The 19,017-nt window shown below is 41.4% G+C and overlaps 1 protein-coding gene across 1 annotated transcript in view; it reads right to left on the bottom strand.

Annotated features, from left to right (window-relative positions):
* Window positions 1-11,758: 11,758 nt before the first annotated feature.
* Window positions 11,759-19,017, bottom strand: part of LOC139541681 (GTPase IMAP family member 8-like) — a 47,319-nt gene continuing 40,060 nt past the window's right edge. Inside the window, exon 8 of the mRNA XM_071346612.1 lies at window positions 11,759-13,083. Within this exon, the coding sequence (XP_071202713.1) occupies window positions 12,230-13,083 (854 nt within the window). The 3' untranslated portion in view covers window positions 11,759-12,229. The remainder of the gene's footprint in view (window positions 13,084-19,017) is intronic.

The following is a 19,017-nucleotide window of genomic DNA, read 5'->3' as shown; positions in this document are numbered from 1 at the left end:
CAATTTTCAATTCAGTTTTTAATACAACAAAATGTGGAATACTTTCTGAACAGGAAGAGGAGAAGAAGTTAAGAGAAGATCAAAATAAAATGGAAGAAAGAGAAAGTCTGAAGTCGGAAATAACAAACTTTAAAAGCCTTTTTAAAGCTGTATTTAAAAAAACACTACAAGTTTGCATTTTCTGCATTGCAGGAAAATTCTCAGCAATAAAGAGTGATAATATTAAGATCCAATATCTGTGCATAGTTAAATTCTTAAAGTAAACCATGTTTCAAATAGTAGACTAGTTTAATAAAAACCACTGTCCTCTGTATTAGAATATGTTAATGATTCTGGGAAATCAGAGATCAGCAAAGAACAGGAGGAACTATAGAGGTGTGGTTTGCATGTTGCTGGAGGAACTGGTTTTATGGTGACGACATATCAGACGTGGCGAACAACACTCCAGTTTTGGAGCTGCCGGCTTGACACACACACACACACACACGCACACACGCACACGCACACACGCACACGCACACACAAATACAAATACAAATGCCCACAGAGTTTAGGAAAACCCCTAGCTCTGCCTTATTAATAATCTTGTGGTATCTACCTGTAGAGTCATTGTTAGGTATGACAGCAGCATTTCAAGAGAAACAAACCAAAACATTTGTCATTTGTGTTGCCTTTATGTTTGCTACCAACGTGTCAGATGTTTCTGGGCTGATTTTGTTAAAATTACAAAACAAATATGCCTATTTTATTTGACATGATATCCAATATCAATGACTAAGGAGATGCAGTACTACATATTCTCTACTGAAGAAATGCATGTTGTGTCGTGTGTCAAACACAAAAGTGTTGGTAGAACATGAAACCGTTAATCTGACATAAATTCATATCATACTACATTTAGCAGATCATCTTTTCCAGAGCAACTTACAGGAGCATTTAGGGTTAAGTGCCTTGATCAAAGGCACATAGACAGATTTTTCACCTAGTCGACTCAGGGATTCCAACCAGCAACCTTTTGGTTACTGGCCCAACGCTCTTAACAGCTAGGCTACATTTCACCCTCATATCACAATACCTTAAATAACTTCTGTGGTAAGGAGAGATGAAACATTGAATCAGCATTCAGCATTCAATCAAACACCTTATTCAATCTTCTATTGTTTGGCCGAAAAACACGCTGCAGCTAGTAATGCTAACCCACCTGTAACAGTTGTTAAAATCAAGAGTTCCTTCTGCTCCTCTCTCTTCCTCTCTTCTATTTTCTTCTTCTCCTCTCTCTTCTGCTCCTCTCTCTTCCTCTCCTCTATTTGCTTCTTCTCCTCTCTCTTCTGCTCCTCTCTCTTCCTCTCCTCTATTTTCTTCTCCTCCTCTCTCTTCTGCTCCTCTCTCTTCTCCTCCTCTCTCTTCTGCTCCTATCTCTTCTGCTCCTCTCTCTTCTGCTCCTCTCTCTTCTGCTCCTCTCTATTCTGCTCCTCTATTTTCTTATCCTCCTCTCTCTTCTGCTCCTCTCTCTTCCTTTTGTATATCTCTCTCTTCATCAATTCCACTATTTTCTTCTTCTCCTGTGTACTCTGCTCACTCCTTCTCTGCTCGTCTCTCTTCATCACTTCCTCTATCTTATTCACCTCTCCTGCCATCTTCCTCACATGTTCCTGTGCTAGCTTCAAGTCTTCCTCTATTTCCTTTACTTTGTTCTCTTGCTTCCTTGCCTCTTCCTTTACCTTTTGAAGATTCTCTTCTCTCTTCTGCTGCTCCTTTTCTATCAATTTATCCTCCTCCTCTTGTCTTGTTCTCTTCTCCACTTTCTTAAACTCCTCTCTCTTTTCTTTTAACTCTTTCTGTCTCTCCTTCAAATTTTCTTCTATCCTCTTTACCCCCTCCAGTGACTTCCTCAACTCCTCCTCCATCCTCCTCACCTCTTCTTCTCTCCTCTCTAATTTCCCCTTCCTCTCATTTATCTCCTCCTTTCTCTTCTCCCTCTCCTGCTCCTCTCTGATCTTTCTCTGAGCCTCCTGGTACCTCTCCTCGAGGTAGTGACCTCCTCCATTCCTCTCCACCATCTCTTCTATCTTCCTTCTATCTTCCTCATCTTCCGCTTACTGTTGAGGACAATATGCCCTCCCCCACACACACTGATTGGTTGTTTAGTTGTTTCAGTCCTCTCAAAGTCCTCCCATTGCTTCCTGGTTAGTTTTTCTCTTCCGGTGAATAACACCATGGTGTAACTCAAGGCCTCCTCGCCAAAGTTTTTCTGGATCCATGACAAAGTATTCCTGTCTTCCTGTGTGAATCTCTCCAGCCTGATAACCAGAAGGAACACATGGGGGCCCGGAAAAGAGAGAGAGATGCACCTTTTCATTTCCTCATTCAGTTGTTCTTCAGTCAGTGTTGTGCTGTAAATACCAGGAGTGTCAATCACAGTGATGCTCCTCCCCTCCACCTCTCTTTCCCCCAACACACTCTTCCCTGATCCAGTTTCCTCTCTAAACACCTCTCTCCCCAGGATGGTGTTTCCTGTTGCACTCTTCCCTGATCCAGGCGTACCCAGCAGAACAATCCTCATGTTGGTGGAATCTGTTGTGGGACCAGTTTATGAAAGGACATAAACGAATGAATAGGTCAATGTGACAGGTATAAACAGGTCAATGTGACAGGTATGAACAGGTCAATGTGACAGGTATGAACAGGTCCATGTGACAGGTATGAACACGTCAATGTGACAGGTATGAACAGGTCAATGTGACAGGTATGAACAGGTCCATGTGACAGGTATGAACAGGTCAATGTGACAGGTATGAACAGGTCAATGTGACAGGTATGAACAGGTCAATGTGACAGGTATGAACAGGTCAATGTGACAGGTATGAACAGGTCAATGTGACAGGTATGAACACGTCAATGTGACAGGTATGAACACGTCAATGTGACAGGTATGAACAGGTCAATGTGACAGGTATGAACAGGTCAATGTGACAGGTATGAACAGGTCAATGTGACAGGTATGAACAGGTCAATGTGACAGGTATGAACAGGTCAATGTGACAGGTATGAACAGGTCAATGTGACAGGTATGAACAGGTCAATGTGACAGGTATGAACAGGTCAATGTGACAGGTATAAACAGGTCCATGTGACAGGTATGAACAGGTCAATGTGACAGGTATGAACAGGTCCATGTGACAGGTATGAACAGGTAAATGTGACAGGTATAAACAGGTCAATGTGACAGGTATGAACAGGTCCATGTGACAGGTATGAACAGGTCAATTGGAAATCATAACCTCAATATATATATTTTTTTGTTTATTCACAGGCAACACTGAAGTGAACTGCACACTAACACCAAACACTTAGCCATAGGGAGCTATTTTACAACATTACCTTTCTCTTGCATTTCTAAGAGGATTTTCTCCTACCATATCTATTGTGTTATATTCTCCTACATTATTTTAACATTTCTACAAACTTCAAAGTGTATTCTCTCCAATGGTGCCAATTATATGCATATCCCGGCTTCAGGGCCTGAGCTACAGGCAGTTTACTTTGGGCACGTCATTCAGGCAGGAAGTGGAGAAAAAAGGGGCCTAGCCCTAAGAAGTTATTAATTAGAATTTGATACGGCAAAATATTAGAATGTAGTCTATGGAGAATATATTCAGAATGGAGACCAATGAAAGGTAGCCATCAAACAACACGATATTAGAATGTAGCCATCAAAACAACACAATATTAGAATGTAGCCATCAAAACAACACAATATTAGAATGTAGCCATCAGAACAACACAATATTAGAATGTAGCCATCAGAACAACACAATATTAGAATGTAGCCATCAGAACAACACAATATTAGAATGTAGCCATCAGAACAACACAATATTAGGATGTAGCTATCAAAACAACACAATATTAGAATGTAGCCATCAAAACAACACAATATTAGAATGTAGCCATCAAAACAACACAATATTAGAATGTAGCCATCAAAACAACACAATATTAGAATGTAGCCATCAAAACAACACGATATTAGAATGTAGCCATCAAAACAACACGATATTAGAATGTAGCCATCAAAACAACACAATATTAGAATGTAGCCATCAAAACAACACAATATTAGAATGTAACCATCAAAACAACACAATATTAGAATGTAACCATCAAAACAACACAATATTAGAATGTAGCCATCAAAACAACACAATGTTAGAATGTAGCCATAAAAACAACACAATGTTAGAATGTAGCCATCAAAACAACACAATATTAGAATGTAGCCATCAAAACAACACAATATTAGAGTGTAGCCATCAAAACAACACAATATTAGAGTGTAACCTTCAAAACAACACAATATTAGAATGTAGTCTATGGAGAATGCATTCAGAATGGAGACCGATGAAAGGTAGCCATCAAAACAAGTGACACATTCGGTTCTTCAACCCATAGTGATGTTGGAAGATTAGTGTATGGTGGAAATAGTAGAACACAGAGAAAGGTATGTAATTGAAACATTTTATGAGTGCCCAAAGGTTACATTTGGTACAACTGTCATTGGGCAGTGCTTTGCATCGTCATCACCCACTGGGCACAGACGTACTTCAGTTCAACGTCTAGTTTTCATTTACGTTGGATCGAGTTGTCAACTAACTGTGAATTTGGCGTGAAATCAAAAAACAAATGCCATCATGTCATTCAATTTAAGTTAGAAGTTGGGTGAAAAAAACGACGAAATGCCCTTACGTTTTGCAAATCAAATCGGTCATCCACGTTGAATAAAGGTCATCACATATATTTTTTTACTTGCAATGACATGGAAACAACGTATATTCAACCAGTGGCCACATGCTCCAGGCTGCAGTAGGTCACAGCATTCCATAAGGTCACAGCATTCCATAAGGTCACAGCATTTTTAGGGCCTTCCTCTGACACCGCCTGGTATAGAGGTCCTGGATGGCAGGAAGCTTGGCCCTTGTGATGTACTGGGCCATACGCACAACCCTCTCTAGTGCCTTGCGGTCGGAGGCCGAGCAGTTGCCATACCAGGCAGTGATGCAACCCGTCAGGATGCTCTCGATGGTGCGGCTGTAAAACCCTTTGAGGATCTGAGGGCCCATGCCAAATCTCTTCAGTCTCCTGAGGGGGAATAGGTTCTGTCGTGCCCTCTTCATGACTGTCTTGGTGTGCTTGGACCATGTTAGCTTGCTGGTGATGTGGACGCCAAGGAACTTGAAGCTCTCAACCTGCTCCACTACAGCCTGTCGAGGAGAATGCGGGCGTGCTCGGTCCTCCTTTTCCTGTAGTCCACAATCATCTCCTTTGTCTTGATCACGTTGAGGGAGAGGTTGTTGTCCTTGCACCACACGGTCAGGTCTCTGACCTCCTCCCTATAGGCTGTCTCATCGTTGTCGGTGATCAGGCCTACCGCTGTTGTGTCATCAGCAAACTTAATGATGGTGTTGGTGTCATGCTTGGCCATGCAGTCATGAGTGAACAGGGAGTACAGGAGGGGACTGAGGGCCCACGTTTTGAGGACCAGCGTGGCGGATGTGTTGTTGCCTACCCTTACCACCTGGCGGCAGGCCGTCAGGAAGTCCAGGATCCAGTTGCAGAGGGAGGTGTTTAGTCCCAGGGTCCTTAGCTTAGTGATGAGCTTTGAGGGCACTATGGTGTTGAATGCTGAGCTGTAGTCAATGAATAGAATTCTCACATAGGTGTTCCTTTTGTCCAGGTGTGAAAGGGCAGTGTGGAGTGCAATAGAGATCTGTGGATCTGTTTGTGAGGTATGCAAATTGGAGTGGGTCTAGGGTTTCTGGGATAATGGTGTTGATGTGAGCCATGACCCGCCTTTCAAAGCACTTCAGTGCTACAGGTCGGTAGTCATTTAGGCAGGTTACCTTAGTGTTCTTGGGCACAGGGACTATGGTGGTCTGCTTGAAACATGTTGGTATTACAGAGTCAGACAGGGAGAGGTTGAACATGTCAGTGAAGACACTTGCCAGTTGGTCAGCGCATGCTGGCAGTATACGTCTTGGTAATCCGTCTGGCCCTGCGGCCTTGTGAATGTAGACCTGTTTATTAAAGGTCTTACTCACATCGGCTGCGGAGAGCATGATCACTCTGTCACTGTGGGGACAACGTTCTCGATGCACTTATTGATAAAGGCAGTGACTGATGTGGTGTACTCCTCAATGCCATCAGAAGAATCTCGGAACATATTCCACTCAGTGCTAGCAAAACGGTCCTGTAGTTTAGCATCTGCTTCACCTGACCACTTTTTTTATAGACCGAGTCACTGGTGCTTCCTGCTTTAATTTTTGCTTGTATGCAGGAATCAGGAGGATAGAATTATGGTGAGCTTTGACAAATGGAGGGCGAGGGAGAGCTTTGTATGCACCTCTGTGTGTGGAGTAAAGGTGGTCCAGAGTTTTTTTCCCTCTGGTTGCACATTTAACATGCTGATAGAAACGAGGTAAAACTGATTTAAGTGTTCCTGCATTAAAGTCCCCGACCACTAGGAGCACCGCCTCTGGATGAGCATTTTCCTGTTTGCTTATGGCGGTATACATTTCACTGAGTGCTTTTTTAGTGCCAGCATCGGTCTGTGGTGGTTTATAGACAGCTACGAAAAGTACAGATGAAAAGTGTCTAAGTAGATAGTGTGGTCTACAGCTTATCATGAGATACTCTACCTCAGGCGGGCAAAAACTTGAGACTTCCTTAGATATCGTGCCATAGCTGTTTTTTACATAATGTGAGCGGACCAAGTAATTTGGTGTCACTCTAAAGCGGAAATGTGGAATAAACGAGTCAGGCGTAGTTTTTTTTGATTGAACACAGTTCTCTACTGAGGGATTTCGTGGACAGCTCCCGTCTCTTGGTGGCCCTCCTCCAGATATAGTTTATCTTCTTCTTCTCTCCTTTTCGCTGGATCCCTCCTCCCTCTTGTAGGGAAAAGAGAGTAAGTCATTAGTACCGTCAGCTGTGCTTAATTGCCTCTGGTCACGTTGACTCACATGCCTGGTTGGACTACTATCAATGATCCAAGCCTGCCCTCTGGTGGTCCTTCCACAATAAATAGATAGGCCCACGCCCCGTGTCTTACCAGAGGATGCTGTTCTGTCCTGCCGATAGAGTATATAACATGCCAGCTGTATGTTCTTAATGTCATCATTAAGCCACGACTCGGTGAAACGTAATATATTACAGTTTTTAATGTCCCATTGGACATTAAGGTCACAACATTTCATAAGGTCACAGCATTCCATAAGGTCACAACATTTCATAAGGTCACAGCATTCCATACTTTACAGTGGAAAAGGGGCACTTGTTGGTAGCCTTGAGTTTTCAGTTTTCTTCCACTGGTTTCACATTTGTCTGCAGCAAACGGAACAAAAAATTATCTAAACAATCTGTTTGTATTTACAATCCCCTTCTCCAAACAGATTAGAACCTACTCATTTACCTAGCTGACATTTTACATCTATTTATATATTTTTTAACATTTTAGTCATTTAGCAGACACTCTTATCCAGAATGATTTACAGCAGTGTGTGCATACATTCTCTTACTTCTTGCTAGGTCTTATCAATAGTTCTTATCAATTTATATACACACTAACCCTAACCCATACTCAAGTTTAAGGTCAGAATGTGTCACGTTCTGACCATAGAGAGCACTCAGGGTTTTCTATGGTGTAAGAGGTCAGGGCGTGACTAGGGGGATTTCAGGTTAGTTTATTTCTATGTTGGTGTATGTGTGTGGTTCCCAATTAGAGGCAGCTGATAATCGTTACCTCTAATTGGGGATCATACTTAGTGTGTTCTATTTCCCAGCTGCGATGTGGGATATTGTTTTGTGTGAGTGCCTTTGTGTGCTACGTTTTGCATGATCGTTATATCTTTGTTTTTTTTTTTGAAGTTTCACGAGAAATAAAATGTGGAACTCTACTCACGCTGCACCTTGGTCCAGTTATTTAAGCAACGATTGTGACAGATTGTGCATAGAGAGAAACGTGCATAACAAGGGAATGAAGTTCAATTTACACACGCACAACTCTGGTCTAAATTTTCCCTCATGAGCTTAGTTAAAATAATAATTGTGAACAAACACTATAGCTTGTTTGTTTAAAAATAGCATAACATGGTTAAAACTATAATTGTCATGTCATGGTCAGTCCTTAAACCCATAACCCTGTTTATGTTTATGTGACAGATATCTCCAGACCCATTCCTCAGCTGTTCAACAAAAACGTGGCAGAGTAAGAGCTTTTTTTTATCATTCAAGTCCAAGATTACACCTTGAGAATGCCTTTAATATCATGAGAAAATAACTCAAAATAATGATTTCAATCAAGTTTTATTTGCCTTAAAATCATGTAGATAGTAAATGACATTTCATATACATTAATATAAACACAATAGGTTTGAGGACAAGAACTACGTGATCGGGTAAAACACATTTGGCTTTTGAAGACTTGAATTTGATTTGAAGATGATTATAGTGGATGATTATAGTGGTGGAAATAATCCTGAAATAACACTGGTGATAAAGCAAAATAGTTGAATAGAAGGAAGGTTGGGGACTGGTTCAAAGTTCATGTAATCCCATCAACATACAGCAGGGGGCACCAGTCAACTCTTATAACTCAACAAGCTTCATCACTACTGATAACAGGCTTTTGGAAATCCTAAAGTCAAAAGTCATACATCATTTACAGTACCAGTCAAAAATTTTAACACACCTAGTAATTCTTTACTATTTTCTACATTGTAGAATACTAGTGAAGACATCAAAACTATGAAACGACAATCATGTAGTAACCAGAAAAGTGTTAAACAAAGTAGCCACCCTTTGCCTTGATGACAGCTTTGCACATTCTTGGCATTCTCTCAACCAGCTTCATGAGGATGCACTTGCATGGAATGCATTTCAATTAACAGGTATGCCTTGTTAAAAGTTAATTAGTGGCATTTATTTGCTTTTTAATGCATTTTAACCAATCAGTTGTGTTGTGACACAGTATGGGTGGTACACAGAAGATAGCCCTATTTGGTAAAAGTCCATATTATGGAAAGAACAGCTCAAATAAGCAACGAGAAATGACAATCCATCATTACTTTAAGACATGAAGGTCAGTCAACACGTCAACATTTCAAGAACTTTGAAAGTTTCTTTAAGTGCAGTCGCAAAAACCATCAAGCGCTGTGATGAAACTGGCTCTCATGAGGACCACCACAGGAATGGAAGACCCAGAGTTACCTCTGCTGCAGAGGATAAATTCAGGAGAGTTACCAGCCTCAGAAATTGCTGCCCAAATAAATGCTTCACACAGTTCAAGTAACAGACACATCAACTGTTCAAAGGAGACTGCGTGGATCAGGCCTTCGTGGTTCAATTGCTGCAAAGAAACCCTTACTAAAGGACACCAATAATAAGAAGAGACTTGCTTGGGTCAAGAAACACGAGCAATGGACATTAGACCGGTGGAAATCAGTCCTTTGGTCTGATGAGTCAAAATTTGAGATTTTTGGTTCCAACCGCTGTATCTTTGTGAGACGCAGAGTAGGTGAATGGTGGATTTCTGCATGTGTGGTTCCCACCGTGAAGCACGGAGGAGGAGGTGCAATGGTGTGGGGGTGCTTTGCTGGTGACACTGTGAGTGATTTATTTAGAATTCAAGGCACACTTAACCAGCATGGCTTCAACAGCATTCTACAGCGATACGCCATCCCATCTGGTTTATGCTTAGTGGGACTATCATTTGTTTTTCAACAGGACAATGACCCAACACACCTCCAGGGCTATTTGACCAAGAAGGAGAATGATGGAGTGCTGCATCAGATGACCTGGACTCCACAATCACCGACCTCAACCAAATTGAGATGGTTTGGGATGATTTGGACTGCAGTGTGAAGGAAAAGCAGACAACAAGTGCTCAGCATATGTGGGCACTGCTTCAAGACTGTTGGAAAAGCATTCCAGGTGAAGCTGGTTGAGAGAATGCCAAGAGTGTGTAAAGCTGTCATCTAGGCAAAGGTTGGCTATTTGAAGAATCTAATCTGTAAAATATATTTTGATTTGTTAAACACTTTTTTTGGTTGCTACATAATTCCATATGTGTTATTTCATAGTTTTTATGTTTTGGCTATTATTCTACAATGTAGAAAATAGTAAAAAGAAAGAAAAACCCTTGAATGAGTAGGCGTTCTAAAACTTTAGACCGGTAGTGTATATACTTTCTTATCCAAAAATGTGCCTAAATAATCTACAGGATTAGAGTATTTTTTTCAGCCAATTGGTGCTGAAACTGAGACAATATGCATATATTTCTTTCATTGATCCCTGTATTCTGAACACGTTCTCTTTATGTATTCTATTGAGTCTGTTGACAATTTTTTTTATTAAAGGTACACTGTATTTAAAGGGATGGCTTAAGATAAATTTATTGAAAACCCTATTAAATGAAACTCCTTGACAAAATCTGTTGGCCAGCAAGTGGGAGGGTTTTCAGCAGTTTAATTAAATCTATTCAGTGAGTCCAAGTGAACCACACCTGAAACTCGTTATGCACGTTATTAAGGAATGTCTGAATACCAACTACTGAGAAGTGCGTAGGAAACGTGTACATAGGAAATACATTACCACGACAACCCCAATGAGAGAGAGGGAGAGAGAGAGAGAGAGTGAGAGAGAGAGTGAGAGAAAGTAGATACTTAGAAAAATTAAGTAAACCACCTGGCCTGTTGTATGCATAGTGTTTTTTGAACAAAATATGAAATTATAATTTTCTTGATTTCACTTTATTATATATTGTTGAAATCTGGGTAAATTATACTCTAACAATGATTAAATCTCCTTTAAACATCCAAAAAGTTGGCAAATCATGAAACATCATATGAAGCAGAAGCATGAAACAATCAAAAATATAATAATCAATGCAACTTAAAGCGGCAATCAGCAGTTAAAACAATAAAGTTGACTCCCCGCCTCTGTTTCGGTAAAAACCTGAGGGATGGAGCTGGAGAAATGTAACCACTATCCCATTCATAGACAGAGCTCTGGATACAAGGACTGACCATCCATGATGTCAACATTATAGTGTTGATGTTTTAAGGGCTAGTGTGTGTTTACATTTACTTTGTTCACAAACATTGGAGTAAAACAAGCTTATATTTGGGTTCTTTGATGGGGTATGACAGTTGAACTAAGCTCCTGAGACATTTGTAAGTTAAATTCTTCAAGAACAAATGGGTACATTTAATTAATTTATAAGTCTTAAAATGGATGTAGCAACTGCACATTTCCCCTTTAACCTGGGCATGTTTTATCATTAAATACAGGTCAACACACTTCCCCTTTAACCTGGGCATGTTTTATAATTAAATACAGGTCAACACATTTCCCCTTTAACCTGGGCATGTTTTATCATTAAATACAGGTCAACACACTTCCCCTTTAACCTGGGCATGTTTTATCATTAAATACAGGTCAACACACTTCCCCTTTAACATGGGCATGTTTTATCATTAAATACAGGTCAACACACTTCCCCTTTAACATGGGCATGTTTTATCATTAAATACAGGTCAACACACTTCCCCTTTAACCTGGGCATGTTTTATCATTAAATACAGGTCAACACATTTCCCCTTTAACCTGGGCATGTTTTATCATTAAATACAGGTCAACACACTTCCCCTTTAACCTGGGCATGTTTTATCATTAAATACAGGTCAACACACTTCCCCTTTAACCTGGGCATGTCAACTTAGCTTACTAAACTGTCTGCTGATGGCCATCAACAAGCTTCATATTGTAATACAACTGGTTGGGTAAGTTAGAAACAATACAACTGCCGTCGATATAGATGTTCCATATCAGTGCCCATCACTACCTAACAGCATGTTAAAAGTACATAACAAAAGACTATAAATAAATGTGATTAGTGAGCAGCACATTAAACTAGATTACAACCATGATTACAGCTTCAACACATCAGGTATGGAAGCCATGTTGTACAAATGTACTGTCTCTTCCTTTATGCAAAGTAAAACTCTTACAATTAACTTAATAACTTTAATGAATGATTTAGTAATTTGGTTAAATGCAGAATGCAGTGACATAACCACATGAGGGTCAAGGTTAAACCATATCAAAGAAATAATAAATCAGACAATAATCATTTTGGTCCTTCAGGCCTTATTTACAGACACTAACCCTGCAGTTAATTATTGCTTTTCTTCTTGATTACAAGTTGTGTTATCCCTCCTGCTATAGCTGTTGCTGCTCCTCCTGCTATCACTTTCCCTACAACTACAGCTTTTATTGGGGCTGCGATAAGACATAGTCCTACTACTGTAGTTGCGCAGCCAACTACTATAGCTGCTTTTGCTGCTTGTTTACCCAACTCCAACAACTGTCTGTTCCTGATCTCTTCCTGAGCCTTCACATACATCTCATTGGTGTAGTGTCCGTTGAACTTCACCATATTGTCTATCTTCCTCAGCAGCTCTCTGACCTGGGTACGGTCTCTCTTCTCTCTGTTGTTAAAGACATGATATCTGCCTCCACAGCTGTTGACCAGTGTGTGAAGACTCTCACTCTCCTTCAGAAACTCCTCTACTGTTGTGTTATCCAGCTGATCTGCACCAGTGAATAATACCATAGTGTAGTCTGAGGCCCCTTTTCCAAAGTGTTCCTGGATGTACTTCACTGCTTTTCTTTGCTCCTCTGTGTATTTATCCAGTCTGATCACCAGCAAGAACACATGGGGTCCTGGGACTGACATCTTGATGCATCTCTCTATTTCTACTTTATCTGGTCTCTGGAACGGTTCACATATTTTGTCAATCAAATGTGTTTCTGTCAATGATATGTCATCGTTCCCAGGAGTGTCAATGACATCAATCCTCTTCCCATCCACCACTACACTTTGTTTCTCACACTGTTTAGTCACTGGATTTGGACTTGACTTAGAATTAAACACCGTTTCCCCCAGGATGGTGTTTCCTGTTGAACTATTCCCTGATCCAGTCTTCCCCACCAAAACTATCCTCAGATCAGCTGGCTGCACTAAACCTGTGGAAAAACAAAATGTAAAGCAGTTTCATCATTATCAGTTACTAAATTCATAAAATTAGAATCATTATCATTTACTAATAATCTCAAATCAAATCAAATGTTATTGGTCACATGCACATATTTATCAGATGTTATTGCGGGTGTAGTGAAATGCTTTTGTTCCTAGCTCCAACAGTGCAGTAGTATCTAACTATTCAGTTGTATCTAACAAAATAATGGAAGTAAGAAATGTATGAATATTAGGACTGTGACGTATTCGCAGTGAGTCAGGAAGCAGGTGCAGAAAGAGAGTTTAATAATCTGTAGCAGACCAGGTGGTTTGGTCAAGACGTTTACATAGATCAGACACGGACAGAGTACGATTAGCTCGGTTTCAAGGGTGTTTATTAAAAAATAAATCAAAAAGAAAAGAACAGGTCTCCCCCATGAGACCCTCTCCAGGATACCTTCTCCTGGGCTCCGGGTCTTCCTGCACACAAACTCAACTCCCTCGGGTAACCGTATCCAACCACATGGAAGTCACCTCACTTCCCCTAGTCCTCTCCCTGTGTGCTGCCCTTCTGGCAGATTTATGGGCCTCGCACAGCTGGTGAGAAATCCGCCCTTGATTACTCACCAGCTCCCAATCAGCCTCAATTAGTCCTGGGCGGAGAGCCCATGGAGACCTGGCACGTCCAGCAGATGGAGCCATCATCTCGTGATGTATACTCCATCTGTTACCAGGCCTCGACGAGTCTCCCCCATGTGGCTGACCTGCTGTACGCCACAAATCATACAAGGCAGATAAACAAAACAGGAGTCGCGTACTGAACATGAAAACAAACCAATATTGCCTGATGACTGAGGCTACTGAGGGATAAATAAAGGGAAGGTAATCAAGGTGATGATGAAATCCAGGTTTGTTTAATGATGGGGAGCAGGTGTGTAATGATGGGAAGCAGGTGTGTAATGATAGGAAGCAGGTGTGTTTAATGATGGGGAGCAGGTGTGTAATGATAGGAAGCAGGTGTGTTTAATGATGGGGAGCAGGTGTGTAATGATGGGAAGCAGGTGTGTAATGATAGGAAGCAGGTGTGTTTAATGATGGGAAGCAGGTGTGTAATGATAGGAAGCAGGTGTGTTTAATGATGGGGAGCAGGTGGGTTTAATAATGGGGAGCAGGTGTGTTTAATGATGGGAAGCATGTGTGTTTAATGATGGGGAGTAGGTGGGTTTAATGATGGGGGAGCAGGTGTGTTTAGTGATGTGGAGCAGGTGGGTTTAATGATGGGGAGCAGGTGTGTTTAATGATGGGAGCAGGTGTGTTTAATGATGGGAAGCAGGTGTATTTAATGATGGGGAGCAGGTGTGTTTAATGATGGGGGAGGAGGTGTGTTTAATGATGGGGAGCAGGTGTGTTTAGTGATGTGGAGCAGGTTGGTTTAATGATGGGGAGCAGGTGTGTTTAATGATGGGAAGCAGGTGTGTTTAATGATGGGGAGCAGGTGTGTTTAATGATGGGGAGCAGGTGTGTTTAATGATGGGGAGCAGGTGTGTTTAATGATGGGGAGCAGGTGTGTTTAATGATGGGGAGCAGGTGTTTAATGATGGGGAGCATGTGTGTTTAATGATGGGAAGCAGGTGTGTTTAATGATGGGAAGCAGATGTTTAATGATGGGGAGCAGGTGTGTTTAATGATGGGGAGCAGGTGTGTTTAATGATGGGGAGCAGGTGTGTTTAGTGATGTGGATCAGGTGTGTTTAATGATGGGGAGCAGGTGTGTGTAATGATGGGGAGTAGATGTGTGTAGAGATGGGGAGCAGATGTGTTTAATGATGGGGAGCAGATGTGTAATGATTGGGTGCAGGTGTGTAATGATGGGGAGCAGGTGTATTTAATGATGGGGAGCAGGTGTGTTTAATGATGGGGAACAGGTGTGTATTGATGGGGAGCAGGTGGGTTTAATGATGGGGAGTGGCTTTGTTTAATGATGGGGAGCAGGTGTGTTTAATGATGGGGAGCAGGTGTGTAATGATGGGGAGTAGGTGTGTTTAATGATTGGGAGCAGATGTGTTTAATGATGGGGAGCAGGTGTGTAATGATGGGGAGCAGGTGTGTTTAATGATGGGGAGAAGGTGTGTAATGATGGGGAGCAGGTGTGTAATGATGGGGAGTAGGTGTGTAATGATGAGGAGCAGGTGTGTTTAATGATGGGGAGCAGGTGTGTTTAATGATGGGGAGCAGGTGTGTTTAATGATGGGGAGAAGGTGTGTAATGATGGGGAGCAGGTGTGTTTAATGATGGGGAGTAGGTGTGTAATGATGAGGAGCAGGTGTGTTTAATGATGGGGAGCAGGTGTGTTTAATGATGGGGAGCAGGTGTGTGTAATGATGGTTGCCAGGATCAGTGGTTAGTAGACCGGCGACGTTGAGTACAGGAGAGGGGGAAAGGGAGTAAGTGTAGCAAGGACGAGCAATGTTGGAGCGGCATCGACTAAAATCCAGTATATACATATGAAATGAGTAAAGCAGTACGTAAACATGATTAAAGTGACTAGTGTTCTATTATTAAAGTGGCCAGTGTTTCCATGTCTATTTATATAGTGCAGCAGCCTCTAAGATGCATGGTTGAGTTACCAAGTGGTAGCCGGCTAGGGATGGCCATTTAACAGTCTGATGGCTTTGAGATAGAAGCAGTTTTTCAGTCTCTCGGTCCCTGCTTTGATGCACCTGTACTGACCTCACCTTCTGGATGATAGCGGGGTGAACAGGCAGTGGCTCATGTGGTTGATTTTGACATCGGGTGCTGGAGGGTACTATGGTGTTGAAGGATGAGCTATAGTCAATGAACAGCATTCTTACATAGTGGCAAGAAAATGTATGTGAACCCTTTGGAATTACCTTGATTTCTGCATTAATTGGTCATAAAATTTGATCTGATCTTCATCTAAGTCACAACAACAGACAAAAGGGTTCACATACTTTTTATTGCCACTGTATGTAAGAATGCTGGTCATTGACTATAGCTCATCCTTCAACACCATAGTACCCTCCAAGCTTATCATTAAACTCTGGCCTGGGTCTGAACCCCGCCCTGTGCAACTGGGTCCTGGACTACCTGACGGGCCGCTCCCCAAGTTAGAGGGGTGCGCGCTAATAGCGCTTCAATTGGTGACGTCACCTGCTCTGAGACCTTGAAGTAGTTGTTCCCCTTGCTCTGCAAAGGCTGCGGCTTTTGTGGAGTGATGGGTAACGGTGCTTCGAGGGTGAATGTTGTCGATGTGTGCAGAGGGTCCCTGGTTCGAGCCCAGGTGGGGCGAGGAGAGGGATGGAAGCTATACTGTTACACCACTCTGTGATGAATGTGATAGGTGATCCATTATGTTTGTCTCACTGCTTGCAGGTTAACATGGTGATTGAGCACAGCTCTGCCCTTCCCTTTAAAATAAGATTATATGGTGTTCTCTGGGCGCAAGAGAGATCAGAGAGAGGCAGCTGCTGGACTCCAAGCTGCCACCTTAAAAGCTCTTGAGTGTAGGGGGCAATATTTTGACTGTTGGATGAAAAACGTACCCAAATTTAACTGCCTATTTCTCAGGCCCAGAATCTAGAATATGCAAATAATTGTCAGATTAGGATAGAAAACACTCTAAAGTTTCCAAAACTGTCAAAATATTGTCTGTGAGTATAACATAACTGATATTGCAGGCGAAAACCTGAGGAAAATCAAACCAGGAAGTGGCTTCTATTTTGAAAGCTCCATGTTCCATAGCCTGCCTTCGCTCCATTTAAAGGGATATCAACCAGATTCCTTTTCCTACGACTTCCCCATGGTGTGAACAGTCTTTAGACATAGTTTTAGGCTTTTATTTTGAAAAATGAGCGAGAAAGATCACATCGCGTCATTGTATGGCTGGGTTCCAGCAGCGTTTTGAATGCGCAACAGAATGGAGCATCCATTTTCTCTCTCTCTCTCTCTGAAGAAGCAACATTCCCGGTTGATATATTATCGATTATATATTGTAAAAACAACCTGAGGATTGATTATAAAAAACGTTTGACATGTTTCCTCGATCATTACGGATACTATTTGAAATTTTCGTCTGCAATGTCGTGACCGATTTTGGATATAAAAATAATTTTTATGGATCAAAAAGAACATTTATTGTGTAACTGGGAGTCTCGTGAGTGCAAACATCCGAAGATCATCAAAGGTAAGCGATTTAATTTATTGCTTTTCTGACTTTTGTGACCAATCTAGTTGGCTGCTAGCTGTTTGTAATATTTTGTATCCTGAGAGAGATGTGCTTACATAAATGCTTGGATAGCTTTCGCCGAAAAGCTTTATTGAAATCTGACACGCCAGGTGGATTAACAACAAGCTAAGCTGTGTTTTACTATATTGCACTTGTGATTTCATGAAAATTGAATATTTTTTGTGATTTAATTTGAATTTGGCACTCTGCAATTCAGCGGTGGTTGACGAAAATGATCCCGCTAACGGGATGGGTGCATCAAGAAGTTTTTAAAGGTTGGGTTTTATTGAATTGTTGCAGGGTCATTTGGTGAATAAAAATAAAAGGGCAGGAAGGAAGCACAAAGGGAAGGAAGCACAAAGGGAAGGAAGGTAAAGACAACAACAATTGTCAGTTATGAGGTCATATGAGGTGATGGTGGCGGATGAATGTCACAACAATGGACATCAGCAAACCACTTTCCCACACAATGCCATTCACGTGGTCTGTGGTTGAGAGGCCGATTGGACGTACTGTCAAATTCTCTAGAACAACAGAGAGGGCTTATTGTAGAGAAATTAACATTTAATTCTCTGGCAACAGCTCTGGTGGACATTCCTGCATTCAGCATGCCAATTGCACACTCCCTCCTCTTGAGACATCTGTGACGTTGTGTTGTGTGACAAAACTGCACATTATAGAGTGGCCTTTTATTGTCCCCAGCACAAGGTGCTCCTTTGTAATGATCATGCTGTTTAATCAGCTTCTTGATATGCCACACCTGTCAGGTGGATGGATTGTCTTGGCAAAGGTGAAATGCTCACTAACAAGAATGTTAACAAATTTGTGCACAAACTGAGAGAAATAAAAAAAATTGTGCGCATGGAAAATGTCTGTAATATATTCAGGCTCAGATTGAAATCCTGTATAGTTTTACATATTTAATGGAACTTTTCCAAATGTTTTTTTGTGAATCACATTACCTAATAACTATTGTTCACCCCTTACACTAATTTCAGGTTTCTGGCTAATATGACCTGATACTTGGTAGAGTTCATGATGCCGCTGACCTTAACGCTCTACACTCGTGGGAATTGAATTCTTGATTGTATTTTTTCCATATAAAGACACAACCTATGTGTTTTAATAAAATCAACTATTTGCACTGAGCTGATGCTTTAAGCGCACTGTTTTATGAAATTATTAAGACACAAATGACAGTATTTATTTTGTGAAATTGCTTTATCCAACATACTGTGGTTGTGTGAGGCTTGGAGCTCACAGAATCATTAGGCTATTAATCCTTAAGAGTCTATTGATTCACCCGTGCGTCAATCTAAGTAACACAATAAAAATATCCCTATCAAAATCCGTCAGTTTAAGCTAGAGATATGATTTTTTTTGCATGTGGGCTGTGTCTCAATTCACCACATCCCCCGATATCGGCCTTCTGCATCTGCAGTGGAAGGTAGCAGAGCTAGAGCTATTTCAGAGGCAGTCTGGAACTCGGTAGTGAGTGTTGCAACCTGGGACAGACAAATCCACTAATTTAAAAGGGTGTCCACATACTTTTGGTGATGTAGTGTATCCCTAGAAAATTTACGGATTTTGATGGGGATTATTTTATGTTACTTAAATTGACGCAGTGGTGCCGGCCATTACCGTGGGATGGGCCATTACCGTGGTAACTTGGGGCACTCGCTTGTCTGTGATGAAAA

The sequence above is a fragment of the Salvelinus alpinus genome, chromosome 2 (assembly GCF_045679555.1).
Source record: "Salvelinus alpinus chromosome 2, SLU_Salpinus.1, whole genome shotgun sequence".
NCBI lineage: Eukaryota > Metazoa > Chordata > Actinopteri > Salmoniformes > Salmonidae > Salvelinus > Salvelinus alpinus.
This window is presented reverse-complemented; position numbering and strand designations above follow the sequence as displayed.